This window comes from Narcine bancroftii, chromosome 13 (genome assembly GCF_036971445.1).
Source record: "Narcine bancroftii isolate sNarBan1 chromosome 13, sNarBan1.hap1, whole genome shotgun sequence".
Classification (NCBI taxonomy): Eukaryota; Metazoa; Chordata; class Chondrichthyes; order Torpediniformes; family Narcinidae; genus Narcine; species Narcine bancroftii.
Genome location: NC_091481.1, coordinates 46,211,037 through 46,236,694, shown reverse-complemented (window position 1 = coordinate 46,236,694; position 25,658 = coordinate 46,211,037). Strand labels below are relative to the sequence as shown.

Here is a 25,658-nt window from a genome sequence, read left to right as displayed (position 1 = left end):
ATATTATCTCATTTGATAGAAATATGGGATAAGATAAAGAAATTGGTACTCAAGGTAACATATCTAGAAATACTCACCTGTATCAGAATAAATCTTTTCCTTTTATGGTTAATAATAGTCTTCTTAAAATTTGGGATCAGAAAGGTATTGAGATAGTAAATAATTGTTTTGCTTTAAATCAATCTCTCGTTTGAAAAAAATGAAAGAAAGATATCAAGTACCAACCCATTCGCTTTTTTGTTCTTATAAAATTAATTCATTGTTTTATGATTCTTATAGGAAAAATTTGGAACGTCCAAAGGAGTCAAAATTTGAAATAATAATTCAGGAAGGTGGAAAGAAAGGATTTATATCTGAAATGTATAAATTGTTGCAACAGAAAACATCTAAAATAAATTTACAATAGTCAAGATTAAAATTCGGAAAGGATTTAGGAGTTGAATTTAATATAGATCATTGGAATACTATTTGTAAAGATAGCAGATAAAGATTATTATGATTGATATAGACTTGTACATTATAATTTTATACATCAATTATATTTAACCCCAGAACATTTAAAAAGATATAATTTGATTTCATCTGATTTATGTTTTTGATGTAAAAAGGATAATACATTCAATATGGTTATGTGAAAAAGTTAAACCTTTTTGGTTTCGGGTTAAGGAATTTTGAAAATTAAGTTTTCTTCATATAACCATATAACCATTTACGGAGCGGAAACAGGCCATGTTGGCCTTTCGAGTCCGCACCGGTTCACTGATTTTGTGCGCCCTCTTCAGGCATTGGTCCCGGTAGATCTTCATTCAATAACGATGGACGAATTAGCTTTCATCCAGTTTCTTTCCCAGTCACACAGCGATAGGTCACCAGCTTTCATCCAGTTTCTTTCCCAGTTACACAGTGATATATCACCAGCTTTCATCCAATTTCTTTCCCAGTGACACAGTGATATGTCACCAGCTTTCATCCAGTTTCTTTCCCAGTCACACAGCGATATGTCACCATATAACCATTTACGGAGCGGAAACAGGCCATGTTGGCCTTTCGAGTCCACACCGGTTCACTGATTTTGTGCGCCCTCTTCAGGCATTGGTCCCGGTAGATCTTCATTCAATAACGATCTTCGGATCCAAAGGTTTTCTTAATTGGTGATACAAGTACAATTTGTTTGAAAAATGGTATCAACAAATTTCAAATAGTTTTTTTTAAGATTGGCTTTAGCAGTAGTGAGTTAAAGACCAGATAGAACTTAATTTACAAAGATGGCATTCAGAATTAAGATCCTGTATTCCTTTAGAAAAAAATAACATACAACTTGAGAGATAAATACTCTACTTTTAGGAAGGTTTGGAGCCCTTATATGGATCATTTGCATTTGAAATTTGAAAGATTTGGACCTAATTATGGCAGGGTCTCCCCATCACATGGTTTTGTTTTGTTTGTTTTTGGTTATTTTTCCTCTTCTCATTTTCTTTCTTCCTTCTTCTTTCTTTCTTCTTCTTTCCTTTTTTCTTGGGTTGGTGAGGTATAGATAAGGGTTGTGATGTTGGGGGGGGGTAATGTTAGTATAAGGGGATAGGAGTAGATTTAGAGGGTTTTTTTATATAAACCATGCTTGTTTTGAAGACATATTTTGATTTAATTGTATTCTGTGTGTAATAATGCTTGTTTAAATTTTAAATAAAATATTTTTAAAAAAATTTAATGAAGAAGCCAGTGCAGTAATTTTGTGGCCAGTCTCGGGGAGGCTGTAGTAAGCAAAATAAACTGAACAAGGCATTCTCGTGAGAGTGGCTTCCATGTTGTACTGGCTTCAGTCAAGCTTTTGTGTTTTAAATGAGATCTGTTTTGTGAAGTATTTATGTAAAGTGACCTAAACTCTTAAACCCCACAATTTATCTCTCTCAAAAACATATCTATATACAGTCAATGTATAATTCCGGCTGGCCCGCAGGTATAAAGGGTATCAGGGTTGTATGTTATGTCACGTATGCACTCTGACAATAAATCTTAAATCCAGAAAAAGTTATTAGGAGTGAACTATTGATTCCCAAATAGAGCTGTCATCTTGGACAGATATTAATCAAGAATAAATGGGGGCTTATAACAAAATTATGTGTTACAAAATAGGTTAGGGACTGTATTCAACTGAAAGCATGTAGTGGGGATAGCTCGAGGTATAATGTGATTATATCTCGAGGTTAAAGAAGACTCACACACAAAGGGAGTGTAATCGTCACTGACTTTATTGGGCTGCAGCTCTGCCTTTTATAGGCTGTGTCACCACCGGAGCATGGCTTGAGTTGGGCTGTCCCGTATCTGCGGGCCCGGATTGGACCCCTCTTTGATGCATTAGCGGTGATTGGTCAATTTGACCACTATTACTACGGCCTATGGGTGTGTCATCCCATGGGCTGTTTGCTTGATCGCCATGTTCGGCTGCCCTTTCCTGTGTCAGCTCACTCTGCAGGTCGCTAGAAGCAATTAATTGTTTGTAATGTTGCAAACATGCGGTGGAAAGTTTGATCATTGAAAGTACTTAGAGTAAAAAGATTTTAAAAAATTATAGAGGAAGAAAGTAAAGCAAAAGAAATTGTTGCTCCTGTTTTGTCACCCAAAAGACTTTAATAGTGAAATTCCTTAATGCTTTAAGAGTTATGAACCATAGTTAACTTGGCTGATGTGCATTTGAATTATTATGGATTCTAAAATGTGTACTCTGAAATCAACTGCAGAGTAAATTCTATTTTCTTATTCAACACACATTGTCTGATCTGATTCTTTCTAGCATTCTCTGTTTTTATTTTGGGTTTCCAACATCTGCAGCTTTATTGGTTATTATTTGCTTAAAAATAAATTGTTGCAGCAAAAAGGGGATAATCAGAAAATTAAAGTTATGTGATATGGACACCAAATTAATGTGAAAAAGATGGAGGTTGTCAAATCTCTCACGAACACAATGGGAATTGGTTCCAAAACTTTTTCAATCTGCCACCCCCTTGGACCCACAACATACAACGGTGCTGGGGAGTGAGGGTGGGGAATGGAGGCGCTGAACAGTGTGGGGGGGGGGTTAGTGGCGGCATTGAGAGGGGTGTGGTTGTTGAGCTAAGCAGGGGTTAGTGATGCCAGTACAACATGGCGGCCACTGAGACCAGCTCTTGTGAAAACGTCTTGTCACTGTGTATTTTGCTCACTTCAGCCACCCTGAGTCTGGTCAGAAATTTACTGCACTGACTTCTTCATTAAACTATGCAGCAAACTGAATAATAACAAGACTGAAGGTTCTGAACACCCCCGATTTCCTCACTGCCCCCTTGGATCTTTCACCACCACCCATGGTGGGGTGGGGGGGGGTGGGCAGCACCCACTTTGGGAATCACTACTTTATAGTGTTAACATCTATCTGGTTTTAATCTTTCCTCTGCATACGCACACAAGAAGCCAATGGTCTTTCTGGAATATCGACAATATTGAATTTTTTACTTTCAGATTAATTGTGGCATTATCGGTGACTTTGGGTATGTTTCTGATTGAGCTGCTGGGCTTCTTCTCTGGAGTCTCCATGTTCAACAGCACCCAGAACCTCATTTGTATCCTTCAGACAATATCACCGCATTTGCTATTGATTGAATATCTTGCAACAGGTAGATTGTTGCCAAATGTTCTTGGAGGAAAGGTGCAGCAAAGTGGGTCCTGCTCAGGAGTCTAGATAACCACCTGTATACGAGTAAGGAGATTAGAAGCATAGATGCTGTGAGCCCGTTCCTTCGGATGGAGCAGCCTGGAGCAAGTGGAATTCACTCATGATAATGAGTAGGTTATTTTAAGGGTCAAATGAGTAGGAAATTTATGAATCTTTGGAATTCTCCAAAGATTCTAATACAGGGGCATGAGGTATAATCGAGTCTTAATGGGATCAAATTGAAACCAAGGATTAGGTCACCGTTGATCTGATTGGATGAAGCAGCTATGTCTGTACTCATGGTTCACTTGCCAGTAGAATAATGGAAAATGGGTTCAGCAGAAGGTCATTCAACCCTTGGACCCTGTTCTACCATTTGACATGAGCACGGCAGATTATGTACATAAAACCATATATCCTTATACAATTACCGCATAGAAACAGGCCATATTGGCCCTTCTCGTCCATGCCGAACACTTACTCCCACCTAACCCCACTGACCTACACTCAACCTGTAACCATCCATTCCCTTCCCATCCAAATACATATCGACCCTGCCTCCGCCACATTGTCCAAAAGCTCCTTCCACACACCCACTACCCTCTGAGTAAAGAGATTCCCCCCTCATGTTTCCTCTAAACATTTGCCCCCTAACTCTTAACTTGTGTCCTCTCATTTGAATCTCCCCCTTTTTTAAATGAAAAAGCCTCTCCACGTCAACTCTACCTGTACCCCTAATAATTTTAAATACCTCAATCAAATTCCCTCTCTACCTTCTACACTCTAAAGAATAAAGACCTAACTTATTTAACCTTTCCCTATAACTTGGACCCTGTAACCCCAGAAACATTCTACTAAAATCTTCTCTGCACTCTCTCCAATTTGTTGATATCTGTCCTCTACTTTGATGACCAAAACTGTACACAATACTCCAAGTTTGGGCTCACCAATGCGTTGTACAATTTTAACATAATACCTCAGCTCCTATACTCAATGCTCTGATTTATTAAGCCAACATACCATAAGCTTTCTCACCACCCTCTCCATATGGGATTACACCTTCAGGGAACTGTATACCATTATTCCTAGATCCCTCTGTTCTACTGCACTCCTTGATGCCCTACCATTCACCGTGTATGTCCTATTTTGATTTAGCCGTACCAAAATGTAATGCCTTGCACTTATCTGCATTAAACTTCATCTGCCATCTTTCAGCCCACTCTTCGAACTGGCCTAAATCCCTCTGCAAGATTTGAAGCTATTCTTCACTATCCACAACTCCACCAATCTTAGAATCATCCGCATACTTACTAATCCAATTTACCACCCCATCATCCAGATCATTAATATATATGACAAATAGTAATGGACCCAATACTAAACTCTGAGGCACACCACTAGACACCAGCTTCCAATCTGACAAACAGTTATCTACCATTACTCATGTGATCCAAGTCCCCTAATCATGGTTTCTCTCCAGATCCCTTAATCCATAAGGGTCACCATCCAACTCTCCTTTGAATATATGTAATGATCTAGCCTCCATAGCTTTCTGTGGGAGGGAGTCCCACAAGTTTATAACTCTCTGAGTGAAAATAGTATTACACAGCTCTTCTCCTCAGGAAGTGGACAACTCTTCATCCTTCAACGGTGACTCCTTGTTATGGACTTCCCCAAGATCAGCATCTAATCTCCCTCATCCCGTCAGAATCTTGCTCCATTGTTTTAATTTCCAATGAGCATAACCCTTGTGATCCAGTTTTTCTTCATGTCAGTCCTGCTGTCCCAGAAACCAGGACCAAAGAAACTGCTCACACTTGCCATCCAAGACTCTAATATTTACTGTCATATTTATTTAAATTTTTTTATACATGAATACTTGTCCTGCGTATGTAGTGTTTGCATGTTTTGCACCGATGACCAGAGGATGCTGTTTCTTCGGGCTGTACTTGTGCAGTCGGTTGATGATAAACTTGAATCCTCCAAGTTTGACTGTAAGAAACCAACATTTGGTTCAACCATTCTTTCCTCTTTAATATTCCTGGAAGCTTTTGAATTCAGTTTTTGTGTTCCCTGTAAGTTTACTCTTGTACCCCTTCTAAATTGACCTTTTGTTTTCCCTCTGCTGAAGTCTGAATTTCTCCCAATTGTCGGGTTTCCTGCTTTTCATGGTCAGTTTATCCACTCTTTCTTCAGTTTTAATGTTAGCTCTGATTTCCCTTATTAGCCACAGTGAAGCAGCCATCTATGTTTTATTTTTTTTAACGACAGACAAGAATGTATAGTTCTGGAATTTCTGCCACCTGATCTTTAAATACCTGCCACTGCTAACCCGAACAAATTCACTCTTCATGTCAATGTAATTATCCTTCCGTACATTCTGATTATAAGAGAGTTGATGCGAGAATGGGACAGTGTAAGAAGGAGAGAAGTACTGGGTGAGGTGCACAGAGATTTGAGGCTTTGGGTCAAGAGGCTTCAATGAGAAGAGGCAGCGACTAAGGCAAGACTCTGGTGAGATTTATTCTTTGACCTTGTATTAGTACCAAGGTAGAATAATCAGAATGGCAACAGGGTTCGTGGCGAGATCATCTTGTGAGCTGTTAGAATTCTATGAGACCTGCAATCACCCTGACAGCGACATCTGCATAAGGTGCATCGAGTTGCAGCTCCTTACAGACCGTATTAGGAAGCTGGGGCTGCAGAACAAACTTCAACTGGTTTGGAGGGGTTTATAGACAAGAGCTTCAGGGAGGCATTCACACCGAAGCTGCAGGAGGGGGACAGCAAAAATAAGCAGGCAGGTAGATAATGTCAACCACTTTGGATACTGCTGGGATGACCTGCCAAAGACCAGGTCTCTGGCACTGAGTCTGGCCCTGTGGCTCAGAAGGGAATGAGGGAGAAAAGTAGTGATAGGGCTTTTAATAATTAGAGGGGCAGACAGGAGATTCTATGGACAGTGACACCCAGAGGGTTTGTTTTTTCCCAGGTTCCAGGCTCAGGGAATCTCAGATTGGGTTCATGGCATCCTGAAAAGGGAGTATGAGCAATTGTGGTGCATATTGGTATCAATGACAGAGGTGAGAAAAAGCATGAGATCTGAGGAGCGAATAAAGAGAACTAGGTTGGAAAGACAAGACCTCGAGGGTAGTAATCTCAGGATTGCTGCCTGTGCCATGCGTCAATGAGAGTGAATATGGCAGATGAATGCATGGTGATGTATAATTGGAGCAGTGGGGAGCATTTTAGGCTTCTGACTCATTGGGATCTCTTCAGGTTCCACCTGAACTGAAAAGGGACCAGTATCCTGGCAGAGGTTTGCAGGAACTGTTTGGTGGTGGGGTGGGAATGATAGGGCAGATGGTGGAAGGCAAATGCAATGCTGGCATTCCGTTCAATATATGTGATGGTGAGGATTATAAGGCAGTAGTGATACTTCACTTGGAGTATTGGAAGGAGTTTTGGGCTTCTCATTCAAGAAAGGATGTGCTTAAGTTGGAGAGGGTTCAGAAGAGGTTCACAAGAATGAAAGGTTTATCATATGAGGAACATTTGACAGCTCTTGGCCTGTACTCATTGGAATTTAGGAGAATGACTGGGGATCTTATTGAAACATTTCTGATGTTGAAAGCCATGGACTGAGTGGATGTAGAAAGGCTGCTTCCCATGATTGGAGAGTCCAGGGCAAGAGGGCACAACTTCATGATTGAAGGTTGTCTACTTAAAACAGAGGTGCATGCGAATTTCTTCAGCAAGAGGATGGTAAATCTGTGGAATTTGATGCCTCAGGCAGTTGAGGCGGTCAGGTCATTGGGTGTATTTAAGGTAGAGATTGATATATTCTTGTTTAGCCATGGTATCAGATGCTATGGGGAGAAAGCCGCGCAGTGGGGCTGAATAGCCTAGTTCTGCTCTATTTCTTACGGTTGATGCAGTGTGTAGTGTAAGGAAGGAGAGGCAGTGGAAGGAGCATAAATGTTTGAAGAATTGAAATATTTTGAATTAAGCTGTTACAGATAATGAGGCTGACACAAGACAGGTGCAGGTACCGGGGTTTAGATAGTTGTAAAGGGACAGGGAGGGAGGTAAAAGAGCAGGGGCGAGTAGCATTACTAATCAGAGATAGTATCACAGAAAAAGAGGGAGCAGGAAACAATCTACCGGAGAACCTTAGCAAGTGGAGCAGCATCTGGGAGAGAGGCGGGAGTGTAGAACGGAACTGTTTGTAGTGGCAGCTATGGAGGAGGGTGAGGGGGGCATTTCACATTTGAATAGTTCCTTTAATGCTGGCTGACCACGAGTCCCGGGGGCCTACACTGAGATGGCGCTGGACTGCCTCCACCTCGGGGATGAAGCCCACAGGTTGAGAAACGCTTCAGGAGTCACTTCCGGTTTCGGAATGGCCAAACCAGATGCGACTTAAAAAAGTGGTCTCAAGAGAGATGAAAGCTGTTCTTTGCTGGTTACAACGTGAGTTGGTGTTTTCCTGTGCAGTTCTGCCTTAAAAGGCACCACATTGTTGACACTTTGGATCATGAAAAAGTGTTTCAACCTGAAAATGTTGACCATTCCTCTTCCACCTACATATGCTGTTTGACCTGTTGAATTCTTCCGGCAGATTGAGATTCACCAGGATATTGCCTGGGAATTTGTGTTTCACTAATGAGGAGAGACTGAAAAGGTTTGAGTCTTCCAAGAGCAGAAAAGGTTAAAAGGTATACAAAGGGATTAGAAAAGTTTGAGCATAGATGAGTTGGACTGATGAAAACTTTCCCCCATTTCAAAGCTAGATAAAACAATATAGGGTAGGAGGATTCAGAACATATGAAACAGGAGCAGGAGAAGGCTATCTGGCCTATCAAGATTGCTCAGCTATTCAACAAGATCATGGCTGATCTGGTCGTGGACTCCGCTCCACTTCCCTGCCCGTTCCCCATAACCTTGCATCCGCTACTATTGATCTGTGTCTCATAGATTTGAATTGCCACTGTCTGTGAGGAGTCTGTACATTCTCCATGTGACCATGTGGGTTTCCTCTGGGCGTTCCAGTTTCTTCTTCAATCCAAACAGGTTAGTAGGTCAATTGGTCACGTGGGTGTATTTGGGCATTATGGGCTAGAAGGGTCTGTTACCATGCTGAATATCCAAATTAAATGAGGCAGCCTCCACTGTTTCCTTGGTCAGAGAATAGCACAGATTCACCACTTTGGGAGAAGCAGTCCCTCATCATCTGTCTGAAACAGTAGCAAATAAAAAGAGGGAATCTCAAACAGAGTAACCAGACTTTGAGACTTGGGCGAGAGAGGCTTCAGCAAGCAGGGGCTGAGGAGGAGCTTCTTTCAGTTAAGATCAGATGAGATCTTTGCATATCAAAGAATAGCAGCTTGGAATGCTGTGATTGCAGGATCTAGGACAGCACAATTGCCCCTGATGTCAACCTGCAAGAGGTACGTCCAACTGCAGGTCCTTGGAGACCGATTTAGTGAATTGGGAGCTGGATTTGGGAGGCAGAGGCAGCGAGATAGCCAGGAGCTACAGCCCCCAAAAGTCAGGAGGCAGGTAGCTGGGTGACTGTTAGGAGAGGGAAAGGGAATAGGGAGACCGAGTCGAGCACCCCTGTGGCCATTCCCCTCGTCAATAAGTATACTGTTGTGGGGATGATCTACCAGGGACAAGTTGAAGTGGTCACATCTCTGGCATAGACATTGGTCTCTCAGCTCAGAAGAGAAGCAGAAAGCAGAGTATGGTGATTGGGGATTCAAAACTGCACACAATACTCCAAATTTGACCTCACCAATACTTTGTATCCAACTCCTCTACTCAATACTTGGATTTATGAAAGCCAACATGCCAAAAGCTCCCTATCTGCCTGTGTTACCACTTTTAGGGAATTTATGTTTTTGCATTCCCCGATCTCACTCAGTTTATCAACAAGTGTCATCAGGAAACTTAAATAGGCTACGTTTGGTCCCCTCCTCCAGACGGAATACAAGGTGTTTCTTCAATTTGCACGCAGTCTCGGTTTGGCAGTACATGAGGCCGTGGATAGAAATGCATTGTGGGAATAGTGTGTGGAATTAAAATGGTTGGCCACTGGGATGTCCTTGCTATTCCAGTAGACAGAATGAAGGTTCTCAGAGAGAAGATATCCCAGTCTGTGTCCAATCTCACCGATTTAGAGGAGGCCACATCAGGAGCACAGGATGCTATTATATGACCCCCTGCAGATTCTTGTGAAGTGTTGCTTCAGTTGAAAGGACTGTTGTGGACCAGAATAGTGGAAAAAGGAGGAGGTGTTGGTGCAAGTGGAGCATCTCTTTTAGTCACTAATTCCCTCCTCGGTTCCCTCGTCCACTCATCCCTTCTCAGTAATGCCCCCTTGGTATTTTGGAACTGCCAGAAATGCTACACTTGTGCTCATACTTCCTCCCTCAACTGGCTGTTCACCCTCCCCCCGAAATGCCCTGCAGCCGATTCCTGACATCCTTGACCAGTGCACCAACTGGAAGCCCCATTGGTCGCTACAGAAGTGCGCATCTCATCCCATTACAATGGAATCCCTTGCCTCTTTAGGTCTCCCACTCTTGCTCCTGCCCTCCTGCATAGCAGAGCCACTCACTATGCCATGATTTTGGCTTCTGCTGCCTTACCCTCATGAGTGAACTCCCCCAGCAATATCCAAAGTAGGATCTCTTTTAATCCAGAGATTGGAGAAGACCTGGAACACACTGCCAGAGAGAGTGGTGGAAACCGAGTCAGGCGCTGAAAGCTTGAGTTCACCTGGATGGAATGGCCTCCATGTTGTATAATTGACTCAATATACTCATAAATGTAGGTGCTGACAAGCAAACTCTGGTTGAGTGAAAGAATCTGTTTATGAGCTGTAGCCTGACTGGAGTTTGGCATTAAACATGGGTTGCAGAAGCTGGGAGGCTTTCTGCTTTTTGTTGCTATGTTTGCCTCTCAAATTTTCTTTGATAATGAGAGCGCTGATCTTTTTTGGGATATTTGGAAAACTACAGGTCCCATTAGTGAAAGGTAACTAAGATAAATAAGGGAGCTAGAAAAAAAGTTTTAATGTAGGACCTGCCAGGTGGTTATTATTGTATTTAGACATACAGCACTGCAACAGGCCCTTTTGGCCCATGAACCCATGCCACCCAATTAACCTGCAAACCCCACCCCCGATGTGTTTTGAACTGGAGGACATACAAACACTTTACAGACAGCATGGATTCGAACCCCGATCCCAATCTCTAGTGTTGTAACAGCTAACTGTCTCTGAATTACTCTGATTTGGTCCCAGTGTCATGTGCTAGTGAGAGCATAAAGAGGACGAGCGAGCACATTAAAAGACATGGCTATGTAGTTGGTGCAGGAGGAAGGGTAAGAGATGTGAACTTCGTGGTTCTTATTTTAGCACAAGAAGCCTGACGGGGAAAGGGGACAAGCTTTGGGTGTGGAACAGTGGGGTGTAGTATCCATAATGGAGTTGGATAATTGGGTTGAAGGAGGTCCAGGAGTGGAAGCTCAGTGTTTGTTACAGGTGATAGGAACAGTGGGAAGAGAGGTGGTAGTCATTACCAGGGAACTATCTTGGGGGGCAGTTTGGGTGGAAATTAGGAACCAAACAGGAGTGGTCACTGTGGTGAGTTTATACTATAGGCTTCAAAACAAGTCACCAGGAGCAAGAGGATCAAATGTGTAAAGTGATTACTAAAATAGCAATGCTCTTTTTGTAGGTGATTTCAACTTCCCCTACTTTGAGTGGGAATGTCAAAATGTTAAGGGATTGGGTGGACTGACTTTTAAGTGTGTCCAGGAGAAATTTTTATAGCCTTCTGGATGGGGTGACTGGGGAAGGGGCAATATTGGGGCTTGTACTGGGGAATAAAGCTGGTCAAGTAACTGAGGGATCACCAGGGGAACATTTTGGAACCAGTAACCACAATTCTATTTGCTCAAAGATGATTATGCAAAAGAGTAACCATATAATCATATAACCATTTACAGCACGGAAACAGGCCATGTCGGCCCTTCAAGTCCATACCGGTTCACTTGAACAACTCCACTAGCTCCTCCGCAAACTCCTGAGGAAGCAGAGGCTTTCTTCATGATGCCACCGGTGCGCTGGTTGTCGTGTATCTCAAAAATTTTACTAAGATGGATCTTGATTTTTGATATGCCTGTGGTTTTGGAGCTAATGCTCTGTGTGCCCTTTCTATTTCCATTTCTTCCTGCATTTCTGTCATTCCTTGGACCTTCGGGATCCATCCTTTTATAAATTCCTTCATGTCTGTGCCCTCTTCACCCTCCTTCAGGCCCACTATTTTTATGTTGATTCACCTACTATAATTTTCCAACGTATCAATTTTCTGAGATAACAACTCTTGTGTCTCTTTAATTTTTTTTGTCACTTTCTTCCAATTTTTCTCTTAAGTCATTTACTTCCATTTCTACAGCCGTTTCCCACTCTTACATTCTCTACTCTTTTACCTATTTCTGTCATTACCAGTTCTAACCTTTGCATTTTATCTTCTGGTCTTTTCATTTTCCTTTTATTTGCATTAAATTCTAATGATAACCATTCTTTTAGTGATCGCATTTGTTCTTCAAAAAAACTGTATCTATATTCTGTTCATCAGTTTTACCTTCTATTTCTCTGTGAAGATCTTGGTAGTCTTCTTCCTCTTCTTCTGTGTCTGTATCTGTCTTCTCTTCTTTGTGTCTGTGTCTCTGTTTACTGTACTTCAAGTAGGATTGGACAGAGTAGAAATGAATAAGATGTTTCCCTTGGTGGGTGAATCCAGGACAAGAGGGCACAGTCTTAGAATTAGAAGATACCTGTTTAAAACAGAGAGGAGGAGAAATTTCTTTCGCCAGAGGGTGGTGGATTTGTGGAATTGGTTGCCACATACAGCTGTGGAGGCCTGATCATTGGGGGAGTTTAAGGAAGAGATTAATAAGTATCTAATTAGTCTGGGTATCAAGGGATATGGGGGAAATCCCCAGAAATTGGAATTACATGTTTAGCTGGTTTAGCTCAGGGTGGAGTTGTGGAGCAGTCTTGAGGGGCCTACTTCTGTTCCTTTATCTTGTGAATGCTAAACTGGGGCAAGGGCAGTTTGGACATAATTAGGCAAACATTTGCAAATGTTAGGGAGTAAAAGCACAACTACCAAATGGGAGGGATTTAAGCAAGGTCCAGAACAAGCATGCTCCCAATGGGGGAAAGAGCAGGAGCCCTGCATAACAAGAAATACAAAGGCACAGATCCAAAAGAGAAAGAAGGCTTATTATCAGATGGAGGAAAACAAATTTGAGGGAATCCCCTGAGGAGGACAGGCATTCCCTGACATACAAACATAATTGAGATCAAAGGATTGATCATATCTCAAAATGGACACGTCAGAATTTTTCCCCCACTCGTGGAGTACCAAAGTCGTAAAGCAAACTTTTTAATCAAATGTTGTATTTGACAAACTATAATAGACATGTAAGAGCCAAAACTTGTGTAATTATAGTTGTCATCCTGCATTACATAGGCTGAGTGCAGCCCTCTTGATTCCTGTGCGCATGCACAAATCTTTGGTTGGCGCATGCGCGAGACTTAAGGGCGCAAATTCAATATCATCAGGACGCTTAATTAAGAAAAAAAGGATCATGATGGAAAGAAAAGGTTAAACCATGGTCCAGGTAAACCCATTGTTTTTGTGTGCACCTGCACCACCAAACTGGCATCATCTTGCCCTCATTCCATTTGACCCCCCTATTCCAGTCCCTTCCTACCTAAATCCTGATACTACGTGTGCCATCCATCACTTCTTTCAGTTCCCTCGATTTGACTGCCTTATTTTCACCATAGACAACCTTCCATCTTCCAAATTGAAGGTCTCATACACCTCCATCTCTCATATTGAAGGTCTCAGAGCCCTTTGTTTCTTTCTCAACAACAGACCCAAACAGTTCCCTTTCATCACCACCCTCCTCTGCCTGGCAGAACCTGATCTTACTCTCACTAACTTCTCCTTTGGTCATCCCACTTTCTCCAAGTCAAAGGGGTAGCCTTGGGTACTCATGTGCATCCCAGCTATGCCTCCCTCGTTGTTGGCTATGTGGATCAATCTATGCTACAAGCCTAACAGGCAAAGCCCCTCACCTCTTCCACTACATCGACGACTACATTGATGCTGCCTCCATGCACACTTCATCCCTTTTGGAGCCAACATCCACCCAACGTCAAATTCACTTGGTCCATCTCTGGCAACTCTCTCCCCTTTTTCAATTTTTCTTTTGCCATCTCACGAGATTCTACAAACTACCAACTCCCAACAGTTACCTCACTGCACTTCTTCATAGTTTGTCCCCTGTGAGGATTCTATTCCCTTCTCTCAATTCTCTCCGTCTCGATTACATAACCTCCTAGGATGAAGTCTTCCTTCCAAAACATCCAAGATGTCCTCCTTTCTCAAAAAAAACATGGCAAATCCTGTCTACTGCCATCATCTCAGCCCTAGCCTTCATTTCCTCTATTTCCGGCACATCTGGCCTTGCCCCCTCCACCCCTTTACGCAACAATGGCAGCATTCCCCTTGTCTCACTGACCAGCATCCACAACCACCATATTATTCTCTGCAATTTTCACCATCTACAAATTGGTCCTACCAGACACATCTTCCCCGCTTCTCATTCCGCAGAGGCTGCTCATTCTGAGACTCGCTCATCCATTCATCCCTTCCCACTAATTGCCCTGTCGGAACCTACTGCTGTGACTGCAGGAAATGCTACATGTGCCCATAACCACCTCCCTCACCACAATTCGGGGCCTCAAACATCCCTTCCAAGTGAAGCAAGACTTCACTTGTGAATCTGCAGGGGTCATCTACGACATCGGTTCACCCTTTGTGGCCTCCTCTACGTCGATGAGACTGGATGCAGACTGGGAGAGCATTTCATTGAGCACCTTCACTCTGCCTGCTGCAACACTGGACCTCCCAGTAACCAACCATGTTAATTCCACACCTCATTCCCTCAGTGACGTAGCCTATCTATTGCCTCATGCACTGGCAAACCAAGGCGACCCCAAATATTATGTCTGAGCACTCTCCAACCATTAACATCCATCTCTACAATTAAACCCCTCTCCCATCTCTGTTTCCAACTCCCTGTCTTCTTTCCTCCAGTTCCCCACCCCTGTCTCTCTCCATTAAGAGAGCTATCCCGTCCACCCTCCCCTATTACTTCTCAATTTTATTCTCTTCTGCCTTCCCACCCATATTGGCCTATGATTTCTTAACTATTGGCCTGAACTTCTTCCCATGCCCCTTCCTCCCTCCTGTCCTCACACCACCTTTTTATTCTGGCACCTACCTGGTATTTGCTCATTCCTTGACCAATGGCTTAGGCCCAAAATGTTGATTACCCTTTGCTTCCTGCAGATGCAGTTTGTTTCCCCAATGCTCATGGATCAGGACTGTCTGCAGAACCAGAGGGGAAGGAGTTGATCTTAAATGAATATTTTGTGAAAGTCTTCTGTGGAGCAGGATAAGATGAGGTGAGGATGGGAACTTAAGATAGCCAAGGGCATGTCTGCATCAGTAATGAAGAGGTGTAAGAAGTCAGAGATCATATCATGATTGATAAAACTCCAGGTCCAGACCAGATACACTCCAGAACATTGTGGGAAGGCAAATTGTTGGACTCTCGACAGACATTTTTACTCAAGACTGCAGGATGACAAATGCAGTACCGTTATTTAAAAAGGGCTCTAAGAATAATCCAGGTAACTAGAGATCTGTTTGTTTTTTGTCAGCAGTAGGGAAATTGCAAGAGAGGATTCTGAGTAATAGAATCTATCAATATTTGGACGGCCAGAGGAAAATTAAGGAAAGCCAGAATGAAAATTGTCTCAGAAACAACAGCATTTTTTGCAGCAACAAAAGAGGTTAGACAAGGACAAGGCAGTTGATGTGATTTATATGGATTTTAGCCAAGTGTTTGATAAAGTCCCACATGGTAATTTGGCATGGAAAGTTAGGGGACACAGGATAGGAGGCAAACTGGATAAATAAACAGCTACATTTCCGAGTCAAAGAATGGATATAGAAGGCAGGTCTGTGAAACGTCTCAGAGTTCAGTTCTAGAACCATTGCTTTTTATGATATATATACTGTAAATGATTTGGTCAAGATGTTGTGGCATGTGAGAAACTTTGCTGATGACATGAAAATATGTACCATGGTACACAGTGAAGGTTATCTGGCTTTGTAAAGGGATTTAGACCAGATGGGTCTAAAAACTAGAGGGCATGGGTTAAGGGTGAAAGGGGAAAAACTTCAGCAGAGGGTGATGGGAATGTAGAACAAACTTCCAGCTGAATTGGTGAATGCAGGCTCAATTTGGGTGGCACAGGCTTGTGGCGCGCTTGCTGTATCTCTTTTCAAAAAAAAAATATTTGAAAGGATACAGAAGATTAGAAGTGTCATGGACAGCAAGAAAGGCTTTTAAAGCTTGCATCAGGATCTGGACCAGCTGGAAAAATAGGCTGCAAAATGGCAGATGGAATTTAATGCAGACAAGAGTAAGGTGTTGCACTTTGGGAGGACTGACCAAAGTAGGACATGTACAGTAAACAGTAGGGCACTGAGGAGTGCAGGAGACAGAGGGATTTTGGAATACAGATAAATCATTCTCTGAAATGGCGTCACAGGTAGATAGGGTCATAAACAGAGCTTTTTAGAACATTTGCCTTCATAAATCAAAGTATTGACAACAGGAGGTTGGATGTTATGGTGAAGTTGTCAAGAACATTGTTGAAGCCAAATTTGGAGTATTATATGGAGTTTTGGTCACCTAACTGCAGGGAAGATATCAATAAGATAGAAAAGAGTACAGAGAAGATTTACTAGAATGTTGCTGGGAAGGGAAAGGATAGGATTTTATTCCTTGGAGCATAGAAGAATGATAGGATATTTGATGGAGGCGTACAAAGTCATAAGGGACATAGAGTAAATGCAAACAGGCTTTACCCCACTGAGGTGAGGTAAATAATGACAGTCTGTTTCCTAGAGAAAGGAATCGGCGATGAGTGGGATTAAGGGACGTGAGAAGACTGTTCTTCACTCGGCGTGGTGGCCACTTACATCAAGCTGCCAGACAAGGTGGTGGAGAAAATGGATCAGGTTTCTTTAAGGAATGCTTGGATAATTACATTGATGGGCAGGAGTAGGAGGGTTATCGTCCTAATGCAGGCAAGAGGGACAAAAGCAGGAGGATGTGCTGTGCGACTCTGACTGAAATACATAATTTTAAAATTCACAAGAAATGAAGGGAAAGCATTAATTTTTAATAGATGAGATATTTGGAAAAATATGTTTCTTTGAAAAATATAATGAAAATATATAAATAAAATTATATTTAATAACAGATAATTTAAAAACAATAACAAATGTTTAAAATGTTGGAGATAAAAAATAATGGTAAATAAGTAATATGGGTTTTTAAGTGAAGCAGATAAGACTGAAATGGGCTGGACCATTCTCCCTTCTCATAAATGCCATAAAACCTGTGTCATTGTCACAAAAACCCTCCGATTGACATGTCAACCACTTGCTCAGCTGCCTTCCCTGATATTAGATCAAGAACTTTCACTTCTTTAATGGGACTATCTATGAACTGGTTCATAAACATTGGGACATGAGAGACTGAAGATGCCAGCTAACTTGTTTTTCCTTCCATATTTGAGACTACCTCACCTCTCTAACAGCACAGTTGCGTTGTTCCATTCCTCAGCCAAATTAGTTTTGATAGTAGAAGGAGGTGGAGGAAGGGCAAGAGACTGGGGAAGGGTGGGTAATGGAAATTGAATGGTCTACATTGATGTTGTTTGGTTGGAGATTGCCGAAACTGAATCTTAGGGGTTGTTCTTCCAATTTACTAGTCGCCTCAACTTGGCAGTGCCTGAGGCCATGGAAGGACATGTCAGTGTGGGGAAGGTGTGTGGGCTCAAAGTGATTGGCTGCTGGAAGGTCCTTCCAGAGGACATCGTGAAGGTGCTCAGTGAAATGATCTCCACCTTGTCTGCATCCAGTCTCTTCGATGTAGAGGAGGCCACAATGGTAGCACCAGATGCAGTAATTGACCCCGCAGATTCATAAGTGAACTGTTACTACTCTTGGAAGGTCTGTTTTGGAGCCTCAAATGGTGGTAAGGGAGAAAGTGTCTGTAGCTTTTCTTGGGGTCACAGGGGTAGGTGACCGAAGATTTGTGGGAAATGATGAGTGGATGAGGGAGTGCGGTGGAAATGATGCCTACAGAAAGAGCGGAGGGGAAGATGTGTCTGATGGTAGAATCACTGAAGTGTCAGAAATGGCGGAGGGTAATGCATTGGATGTGGAGGCTGGTGGGGTGGTAGGTGAGGACAAGAGGAACCCTGTCCTTGTGTCTGAGGAGGGGAGGGGTCCTGAGCAGATGTGCGAGAAATAGAAAATGAGTTAATGAATGTACAGGGGAAGTGTACCGAACAGGGAGGACATCTGGGATGAATGAGGCTGGGGATGGAGTTGGAGTGAGTGAAGGGGATTAGAACCAGCACATAGAGAGTTTGGTCATTGCCCTGTTATATTTAAATGTTCTTTGCAAACCTGATTTTAGAAATGAGGTGACTGTTTTGAGACAGAAACTTTTTTTTCCAGAGCAAGGATAAAGATATTCAAGTCTTTCAGAGTATTGAGTGAATACTTGAAAAGAACATGAAAGATTGGATAATGTCGCACAGTGGGAGCATGTGTAGGAAAGGTAAAAACGCAAAGCTGGAGTAACCCAGCAGATTAAACAGTGTCTCTTATCTTCTTCTTTGGCTTGGCTTCGCGGACGAAGATTTATGGAGGGGGTAAATGTCCACGTCAGCTGCAGGCTCGTTTGTGGCTGACAAGTCCGATGCAGGACAGGCAGATACGGTTGCAGCGGTTGCAGGGGAAAATTTGTTGGTTGGGGTTGGGTGTTGGGTTTTTCCTCCTTTGCCTTTTGTCAGTGAGGTGGGCTCTGCGGTCTTCTTCAAAGGAGGTTGCTGCCCGCCGAACTGTGAGGCCCCAAGATGCAAGGTTTGAGGCGATATCAGCCTACTGGCGGTGGTCAATGTGGCAGGCACCAAGAGATTTCTTTAGGCAGTCCTTGTACCTTTTCTTTGGTGCACCTCTGTCACGGTGGCCAGTGGAGAGCTCGCCATATAACACGATCTTGGGAAGGCGATGGTCCTCCATTCTAGAGGCGTGACCCACCCAGCGCAGCTGGATCTTCAGCAGCGTGGACTCGATGCTGTCGGCCTCTGCCATCTCGAGTATTTCGACGTTAGGGATGAAAGCGCTCCAGTGAATGTTGAGGATGGAGCGGACACAACGCTGGTGGAAGCGTTCTAGGAGCCGTAGGTGATGCCGGTAGAGGACCCATGATTCGGAGCCAAACAGGAGTGTGGGTATGACAACGTCTCTGTATACGCTTGTCTTTGTGAGGTTTTTCAGTTGGTTGTTTTTCCAGACTCTTTTGTGTAGTCTTCCAAAGGCGCTATTTGCCTTGGCGAGTCTGTTGTCTATCTCGTTGTCGATCCTTGCATCTGATGAAATGGTGCAGCCGAGATAGGTAAACTGGTTGACCGTTTTGTGTTTTGTGTGCCCGATGGAGATGTGGGGGGGGCTGGTAGTCATGGTGGGGAGCTGGCTGATGGAGGACCTCAGTTTTCTTCAGGCTGACTTCCAGGCCAAACATTTTGGCAGTTTCCGCAAAACAGGATATCAAGCGCTGAAGAGCTGGCTCTGAATGGGCAACTAAAGCAGCATCGTCTGCAAAGAGTAGTTCACGGACAAGTTTCTCTTGTGTGTTGGTGTGAGCAAGCAAAGGTTAAAAATACCAACGTTTCAGGTGAGCTCTTCATCAAGGAATGGTAAAATGTCGGCAGGCGTTGATTGCAAAGGCCTCACCTTCCCCCATAGGTGATAGATGGAGAATGGAAGAAGCTGCGATCAAGGGGATGGCTGGGGAAAGGGAGGGAGGAAAACTAGAAAGATGAAGGGAGGAGGGGAGCAGGTTAGCGAAAGGGAAAGTCGATGTTAATGCTATCCAGCTGGAGAATCCCCAGACAGAAAATCAGGTCCTCCAATTTACGGATGGTCTGGGTGGAATCGTACATAAGACCATGGACAGACATGTGAGTATGGGTGTGTGACACAGAATTGAAATGATTAGCTACTGGGAAGTCTCTGTCACTGGTGCAGACGGAGTGAAGGTGCTTGGAAAAGTGATCCCCCTATCTGTGCCCAGTTTCTCCAATGTACAGAAGGCCACAAAGAGACCACCGGATGCAGTAAATCAGTCCTGCTTCATCTCAAAGGCCCGTTTGCGATCTTGGACTATGGTGAGAGAGGAGGTGTGGGCGCAAGTATGGCATTTCCTGTACCCTCAGAGGAAGGTGAGGGGGTGGGGCTGAATTGGTGGAGAGGGATGAGTGCCCGAGGGAGTCACGAAGGGAGCAGTCCCTACGGAAGGAGGAGAGGGGAGAATGGTAGTGGAAATTCCGGGGGATAATATATGGGGTGGTAGGTGGGGATAAGGGGGATTTTGTTTGTTGCATCTGGGGCAGAGGGGACCAGGACAGATGAGGGTAAAATGGAGATGTAGGTGAGGGCTGAGTGAAGGGGAAGCCAGAAGAAGGAAAACGTGTATGTAGGGCAGAATGGCTTTTGTCCAAAGCTATATCATATCTACCCATTTGTAGATATACTAGGATGTTGAGGTGTCTGTCCCTATTGTATCGGAGAAGCACTGACATTTTTGCCACTTTCCTATTCATTTTATCTCAGCTATTGGAGCCCATTCTAGTGCTTCAGTTGCCCTTCTCTTCTTCTTATTTGAGCAATGGCCGTGCAGTACATACTGGTGGATATTCACTTTCTGCAGGTAGGACGTTATGTGCATGTTCACCCACCTACCTGTCTATGTATAGTGGGCAATCATCACAGATGTCAAGGAGTTGGCCTGTTCTCCTCCAAGGAACAGGCAGACTGGTGAGAAATGGAGCTGCATCCTGAGAAAGGATAACAGAAGCAACAAGACAAGACATTTGTTAGCATGTATTGAATGTTTAATCACTATGGAAACTGTTTATAGAACAGGTCAGGACATCACAGGATCAGGCCCTTTACCCATCGTGTCTATTCTCCCCATGATTCTAATTTAAATTCCATACTGTTATGGAGTCCAGAGGACCCCAAAACCCAGCAGCAATAGACATGCACTACAACACAGGGTTACTTAAACAAAAGTTGCTTTTAATTATCTTTGCACATGAAAACAAAATCAAACTTTAACTTATCACTTTAGGAGAATTGGGGTGGTGGGGGGGGGAGAGGATGGGAGGATCTCATTGACCACGCCTTTCAACATTCAAAATGTTTCAGAGTAGATGTTCCCCAGGGTGGGGGAGTGGAGGGCAAGTGGACATAAGTTCAGAATTGAAGGGTGTCTGCTATAAGCGAGATGTGAAGGAATAGAGGGTGAGGAATGTGTTGCCACAGGTGATTGTGGTGGTGATATTGTGTATTTAAGGCAAAGATTGATAGGTTCTTGATTAGCCAGGGCATCAAACATTATGCGGAGAGGCCCAAGCAGGCTCATGATGAAATGGCAGGGCAGACAACGGGCTTTTCATTGCCAATTTCTGCTCCTCTGTCTTACTCAGTGTTTACGTCCCTATTTTGAGATCAAATACAGATTCTGGGTGACCACTTCACTGAACACATACACAGATGTCCATTCTCTGCCTCATCCATTGCCATGGTTAAGTGTAATCTTGAGTAACAGCACATTATGTCCTCATGCATTCAACCCAATGCCGTGAACATCCAATTTTTGTCATTTTATGTGACCCCTTCCACCTTAGGTTGCTGCTACTGTTACCATCTGTTCTTTACCTTACTCTGTATTTTTTTTTAAACTTTTCTCTTTAACACCCCACACCACCCTGTGGTTTCTCCCTCTCCAATTCCACCCAGTAGTACCCTGTCATCCCTTAACCTCTCTTTTTTTTCCTCCCCTCCCCGTCATTTACTTAACGTCAGGCTGTGTTCCACCAGCAACTTGTTTGATCAAGATTCCACTCTGCAATTTTTGTTTCAGGCTGAGCACTGACTTCACATTTAACAGTGTCAAGAAATAACCTGCTCCCTACTTTCCAACTGGCTCCTCAATTTCAATGTAGGCAGATCCCAATCTGTGTTTTTTGTGTCCTCTTTGGCCACATGAAGGTGCCAGAATATTGGAGAATAACAAATATTGTCCCTTTGTGTAAAAAGGGCAATGGGAGAATCCTGGGAATTGTAGACCAGAGAGTCTTACATCAGTGGTAGGCAAACTATTGTGGAGAATTGGATTTGTGAGGGGAAGGTTGTGCCTCATGAGACTAATTGAATTTTTTGAGGAAGTAACAAAATAAATGAATGAAGGTAAGGTAGATGTGTATATGGAATTTAGTAAGGCACTTGACAAGGACCCCCATGAGAGATTCATTAACAAAGTCATGAAGCATGAGATCCATGGAACTTTGGAAATGTGGATTCAGAACTGGCTTGCCTGGAGAAAGCAGAGAGCAGTAGTGGACAGGAAGTATACAGCCTGAAGGACATTGACTAGTCGGGTTCCGCAAGGATCTGTACTGGGACCCCTGCTCTTTGTGATTTTTACAAATGACCTGGACAAAGATGTAGAGGTAAGTTTGCAGAAGATACGAAGGTTGGAGGAGTTTTGCATATTGTTGAAAGTTGTCGTAGGTTACAATAGGATAGTTAGCTGGGAAAATAGCAGATGGAGTTCAATCCAGAAAAGTGTGAGTTATGAATGATTTTCCCCCGCCCCCCCAGAATAATTGAGTCTAAAACTGAATGGCTTAGACCTCACGTGAGAGAGGAAAGATTTAAAAGGGCACTGGTGACAGCATTTTTCTGGAGCGTGGTGGGTATATGGAACAACTGCCAGAAAAAATAGTGGAGCTGTGTAAAATTACAACCATGAAGAGGCATGTAGTTTGGTGCATGGATAGGAAAGGTTTTGTGATAAACATGGTCATTGTGACTGGGCATTGATAATTGGGCCAAAAGGCCTTTATTTTTCATGCTCCATGGCTCATAATTTTCACGCACCAGGAAAAAGTCCTGCAGCCTTGTGGGTGGAAATTTTAAGCTACATCCTGGAGAGCTTCTTTAAATTAGAATATAGGCATCTTCTCGAGAAGAAGCAGTATTGCACCTCATCCAGGCAAATCATTGATCAGCATTTCACAGTGTGACCATTACTCTTAAGATTCAAGTTAGTTATGGAAAGAGATCAGGATTTATCAGAAATTATGGTGCTGAATTGGAGAGGGCAGTTTTCCACATAACAATGAATCTGTCAGTAGTAGATTGGTCACCGTGTCAAATGGGTAGGTTTATATCTGACAAAGGAAGTTGTTTAAAAGTAAATGTTGAGAAATGAAGGTCAATATGCCAGTGTTAGAGTGGCAGAGTTCGAGCTGGCAGAGTCCGCAAGCATCAAATCCACGCTGCTGAAGACCCAACTGCGCTGGGTGGGTCACGTCTCCAGAATGGAGGACCATTGCCTTCCCAAGATCGTGTTCTATGGCGAGCTCTCCACTGGCCACCAAGACAGAGGTGCACCAAAAAAGAGGTACAAGACTGCTTCAAGAAATCTCTTGGTGCCTGCCACATTGACCACCGCCAGTGGGCTGATCTCACCTCCTAGCGTGCATCTTGGCGCCTCACAGTTCGGCGGGCAGCAACTTCCTTTGAAGAAGACCGCAAAGCCCATCTCACTGACAAAAGACAAAGGAGGAAAACACAACACCCAACCCCAACCAACCAATTTTCCCTTGCAACCGCTGCAACCGTGCCTGCCTGTCCCGCATCGGATTTGTCAGTCACCAACGAGCCTGCAGCAGACATGGACATAACCCTCCATAAATCTTCGTCCGCGAAGCCAAGCCAAAGAAAGAAAGAAAAGAGTGAAAGATGATGGAATGAAGTCCAAGGTGCCCTGCAAGACATGAGAATAATGAATTAGTTGATGGTAAATAGAAATTGTAGGACAGGTTAAAAAAGAGAGCTCATCAGGAGTGTAGAAATTGGTCCAAAAGACCAATTTGAACAAATCCAAGTTAGAAAATTGTCTTGGTAATGGGGCCAAATTTTTTTGTGGTTGTAAGTCTCTGAGCAGCTCTGTATCACAAAGGTCAATTTTAGGAGATTTACTGTTTGTGATATACATCCTACATTTGGATGTGAATGTAGCATGCATGATTAATAGAAGTTACAACAATACAACACAGAAGCAGGCCCCTTCTAGTCGGTGCCGAACCATTTTGTTTTGCCTAGTCTCACTCACCTGCACCCAGTTCTTAGCTCTCCATATCTCTTCCATCCATGTACATGTCCAAATTCTTCTTAAATGTTAAAATTCAGCCTGAATTCACCACTTCAACTGGCAGCTCATTCCACACTCCCACCACTCTCTAAGAAATTCTCCCTCTTATTCCCCTAAACCTTTCCCCTTTCCTGCTTAACCTATGACCTCTGGTTTGTATCTCACCCACCCTCAGTGGAAAGAGCCTACCTACATATACTATGTCTATCCCCCTCATAATTTAAATGTCTCTATTGAATCTCCTCTCATTTTTCTATGCTCCAGGGAATTAAAATCCTAACTGTTTGACTTTTCTATGTAACTTAGTTCCTGAAGTCCGGTCAACATCCTAGTTTACCTTTTCTGCACTCTTTCTATCTTATTGACATCTATCCTGTAGTTAGGTGACCAAACCTGCACACAATACTTCAAATTTGGCCTCATCAATGTCTTATACAACTTTACCATAACATTCTCAAATCCTTTATTCATTACTTTAATTTATGAAACCCAAGATGCCAAAAGCTCTCTTTACAACCCTATCCACCTGTGACTCCACTTTCAGGGAATTATATATCTGTATTCCCAGGTCCCTCTGTTTTACCACACTCCTCAGTGCCCTACCATTTATCATGTTTGTCCTTTCTTGGCTTGTCCTTTCAAAATACAACAACTTGCACTTGTCTGCATTAAATTCCATCTGCCATTTTTCAGCCCATCTTTGTAGCTGGTCCAGCTCCCTCTGCAAGCTTTGAAAATCTTCTTCGCTGTCCATAAAGCCTCCAATCAGTGTCATTTGCAAACTTGCTGATCCAATTTCCCATATTATCATCCAGATCATGGATATAGATGACAAACAATACTTGTCCCAGCACCGATCCCTGAAGCACCCCACTAGTCATAGGCCTCCAGTCTGAGAAGCAATATCCACCACTACTCTCTGGCTTCTCCCTTCCAGCCATTGTCGAATCTACTTAACTATGAATACCAAGCAGCTGAACCTTTCTGACTAACCTCTTATGTGGGACCTTGTCAAAGGCTTTACTAAAGTCCGTGTAGACAACATCCACATTTGTCATCTTTCTTGGTAATCTCCTCGATGGGCAGCATGTCTGGCAGCACACTATTACAGCGCCAGCAATCGAGACTGCAGTTCGAATCCCACACTCTCTGTAAGGAGTTTTTGTGTTCTCCCCGTGTCTGTGTGGGTTTTCCCTGGGGGCTCCAGTTTCTTCCCACTGTTGGAAATGTAGTGTGCATGTAGCTTAATTCAGTGTAAATGGGCAGCACAGATGCGTGGGCCAAAACGGCCTGTAACCGATTTCAGCAAGCTCCTCCTCCTCTGACTCACAGCCCGACTCTCTCCAAGCTCCTCCTCCGACTCCCAGCCGAACCAAGTAGGCCCAAGCCCCGGTAAGCCCCTGCCTTAAATAGCTTACCTTCTCCTCACTTTCAGCAAGCTCCTCCTCCTCTGACTCACTTTCAGCAAGCTCCTCCTCCTTTGACACTTTCAGTAAGCTCC

The 25,658-nt window shown here is 43.3% G+C and overlaps 1 protein-coding gene across 10 annotated transcripts in view; it reads left to right on the top strand.

Moving 5' to 3' along the window:
* The window catches only part of tmem107l (transmembrane protein 107 like), a 69,500-nt gene that overhangs the window by 30,428 nt on the left and 13,414 nt on the right, over positions 1–25,658 (top strand). For 8 of the 10 annotated variants that reach the window (XM_069909474.1, XM_069909473.1, XM_069909472.1 and 5 more), the window contains 2 exons: positions 3,496–3,596; positions 20,545–20,641. In XM_069909474.1, coding sequence (XP_069765575.1) covers positions 3,496–3,596; positions 20,545–20,641 — 198 coding nt within the window. The remainder of the gene's footprint in view (positions 1–3,495; positions 3,597–20,544; positions 20,642–25,658) is intronic. The other 2 variants (XM_069909471.1, XM_069909477.1) reach the window with 1 other exon arrangement.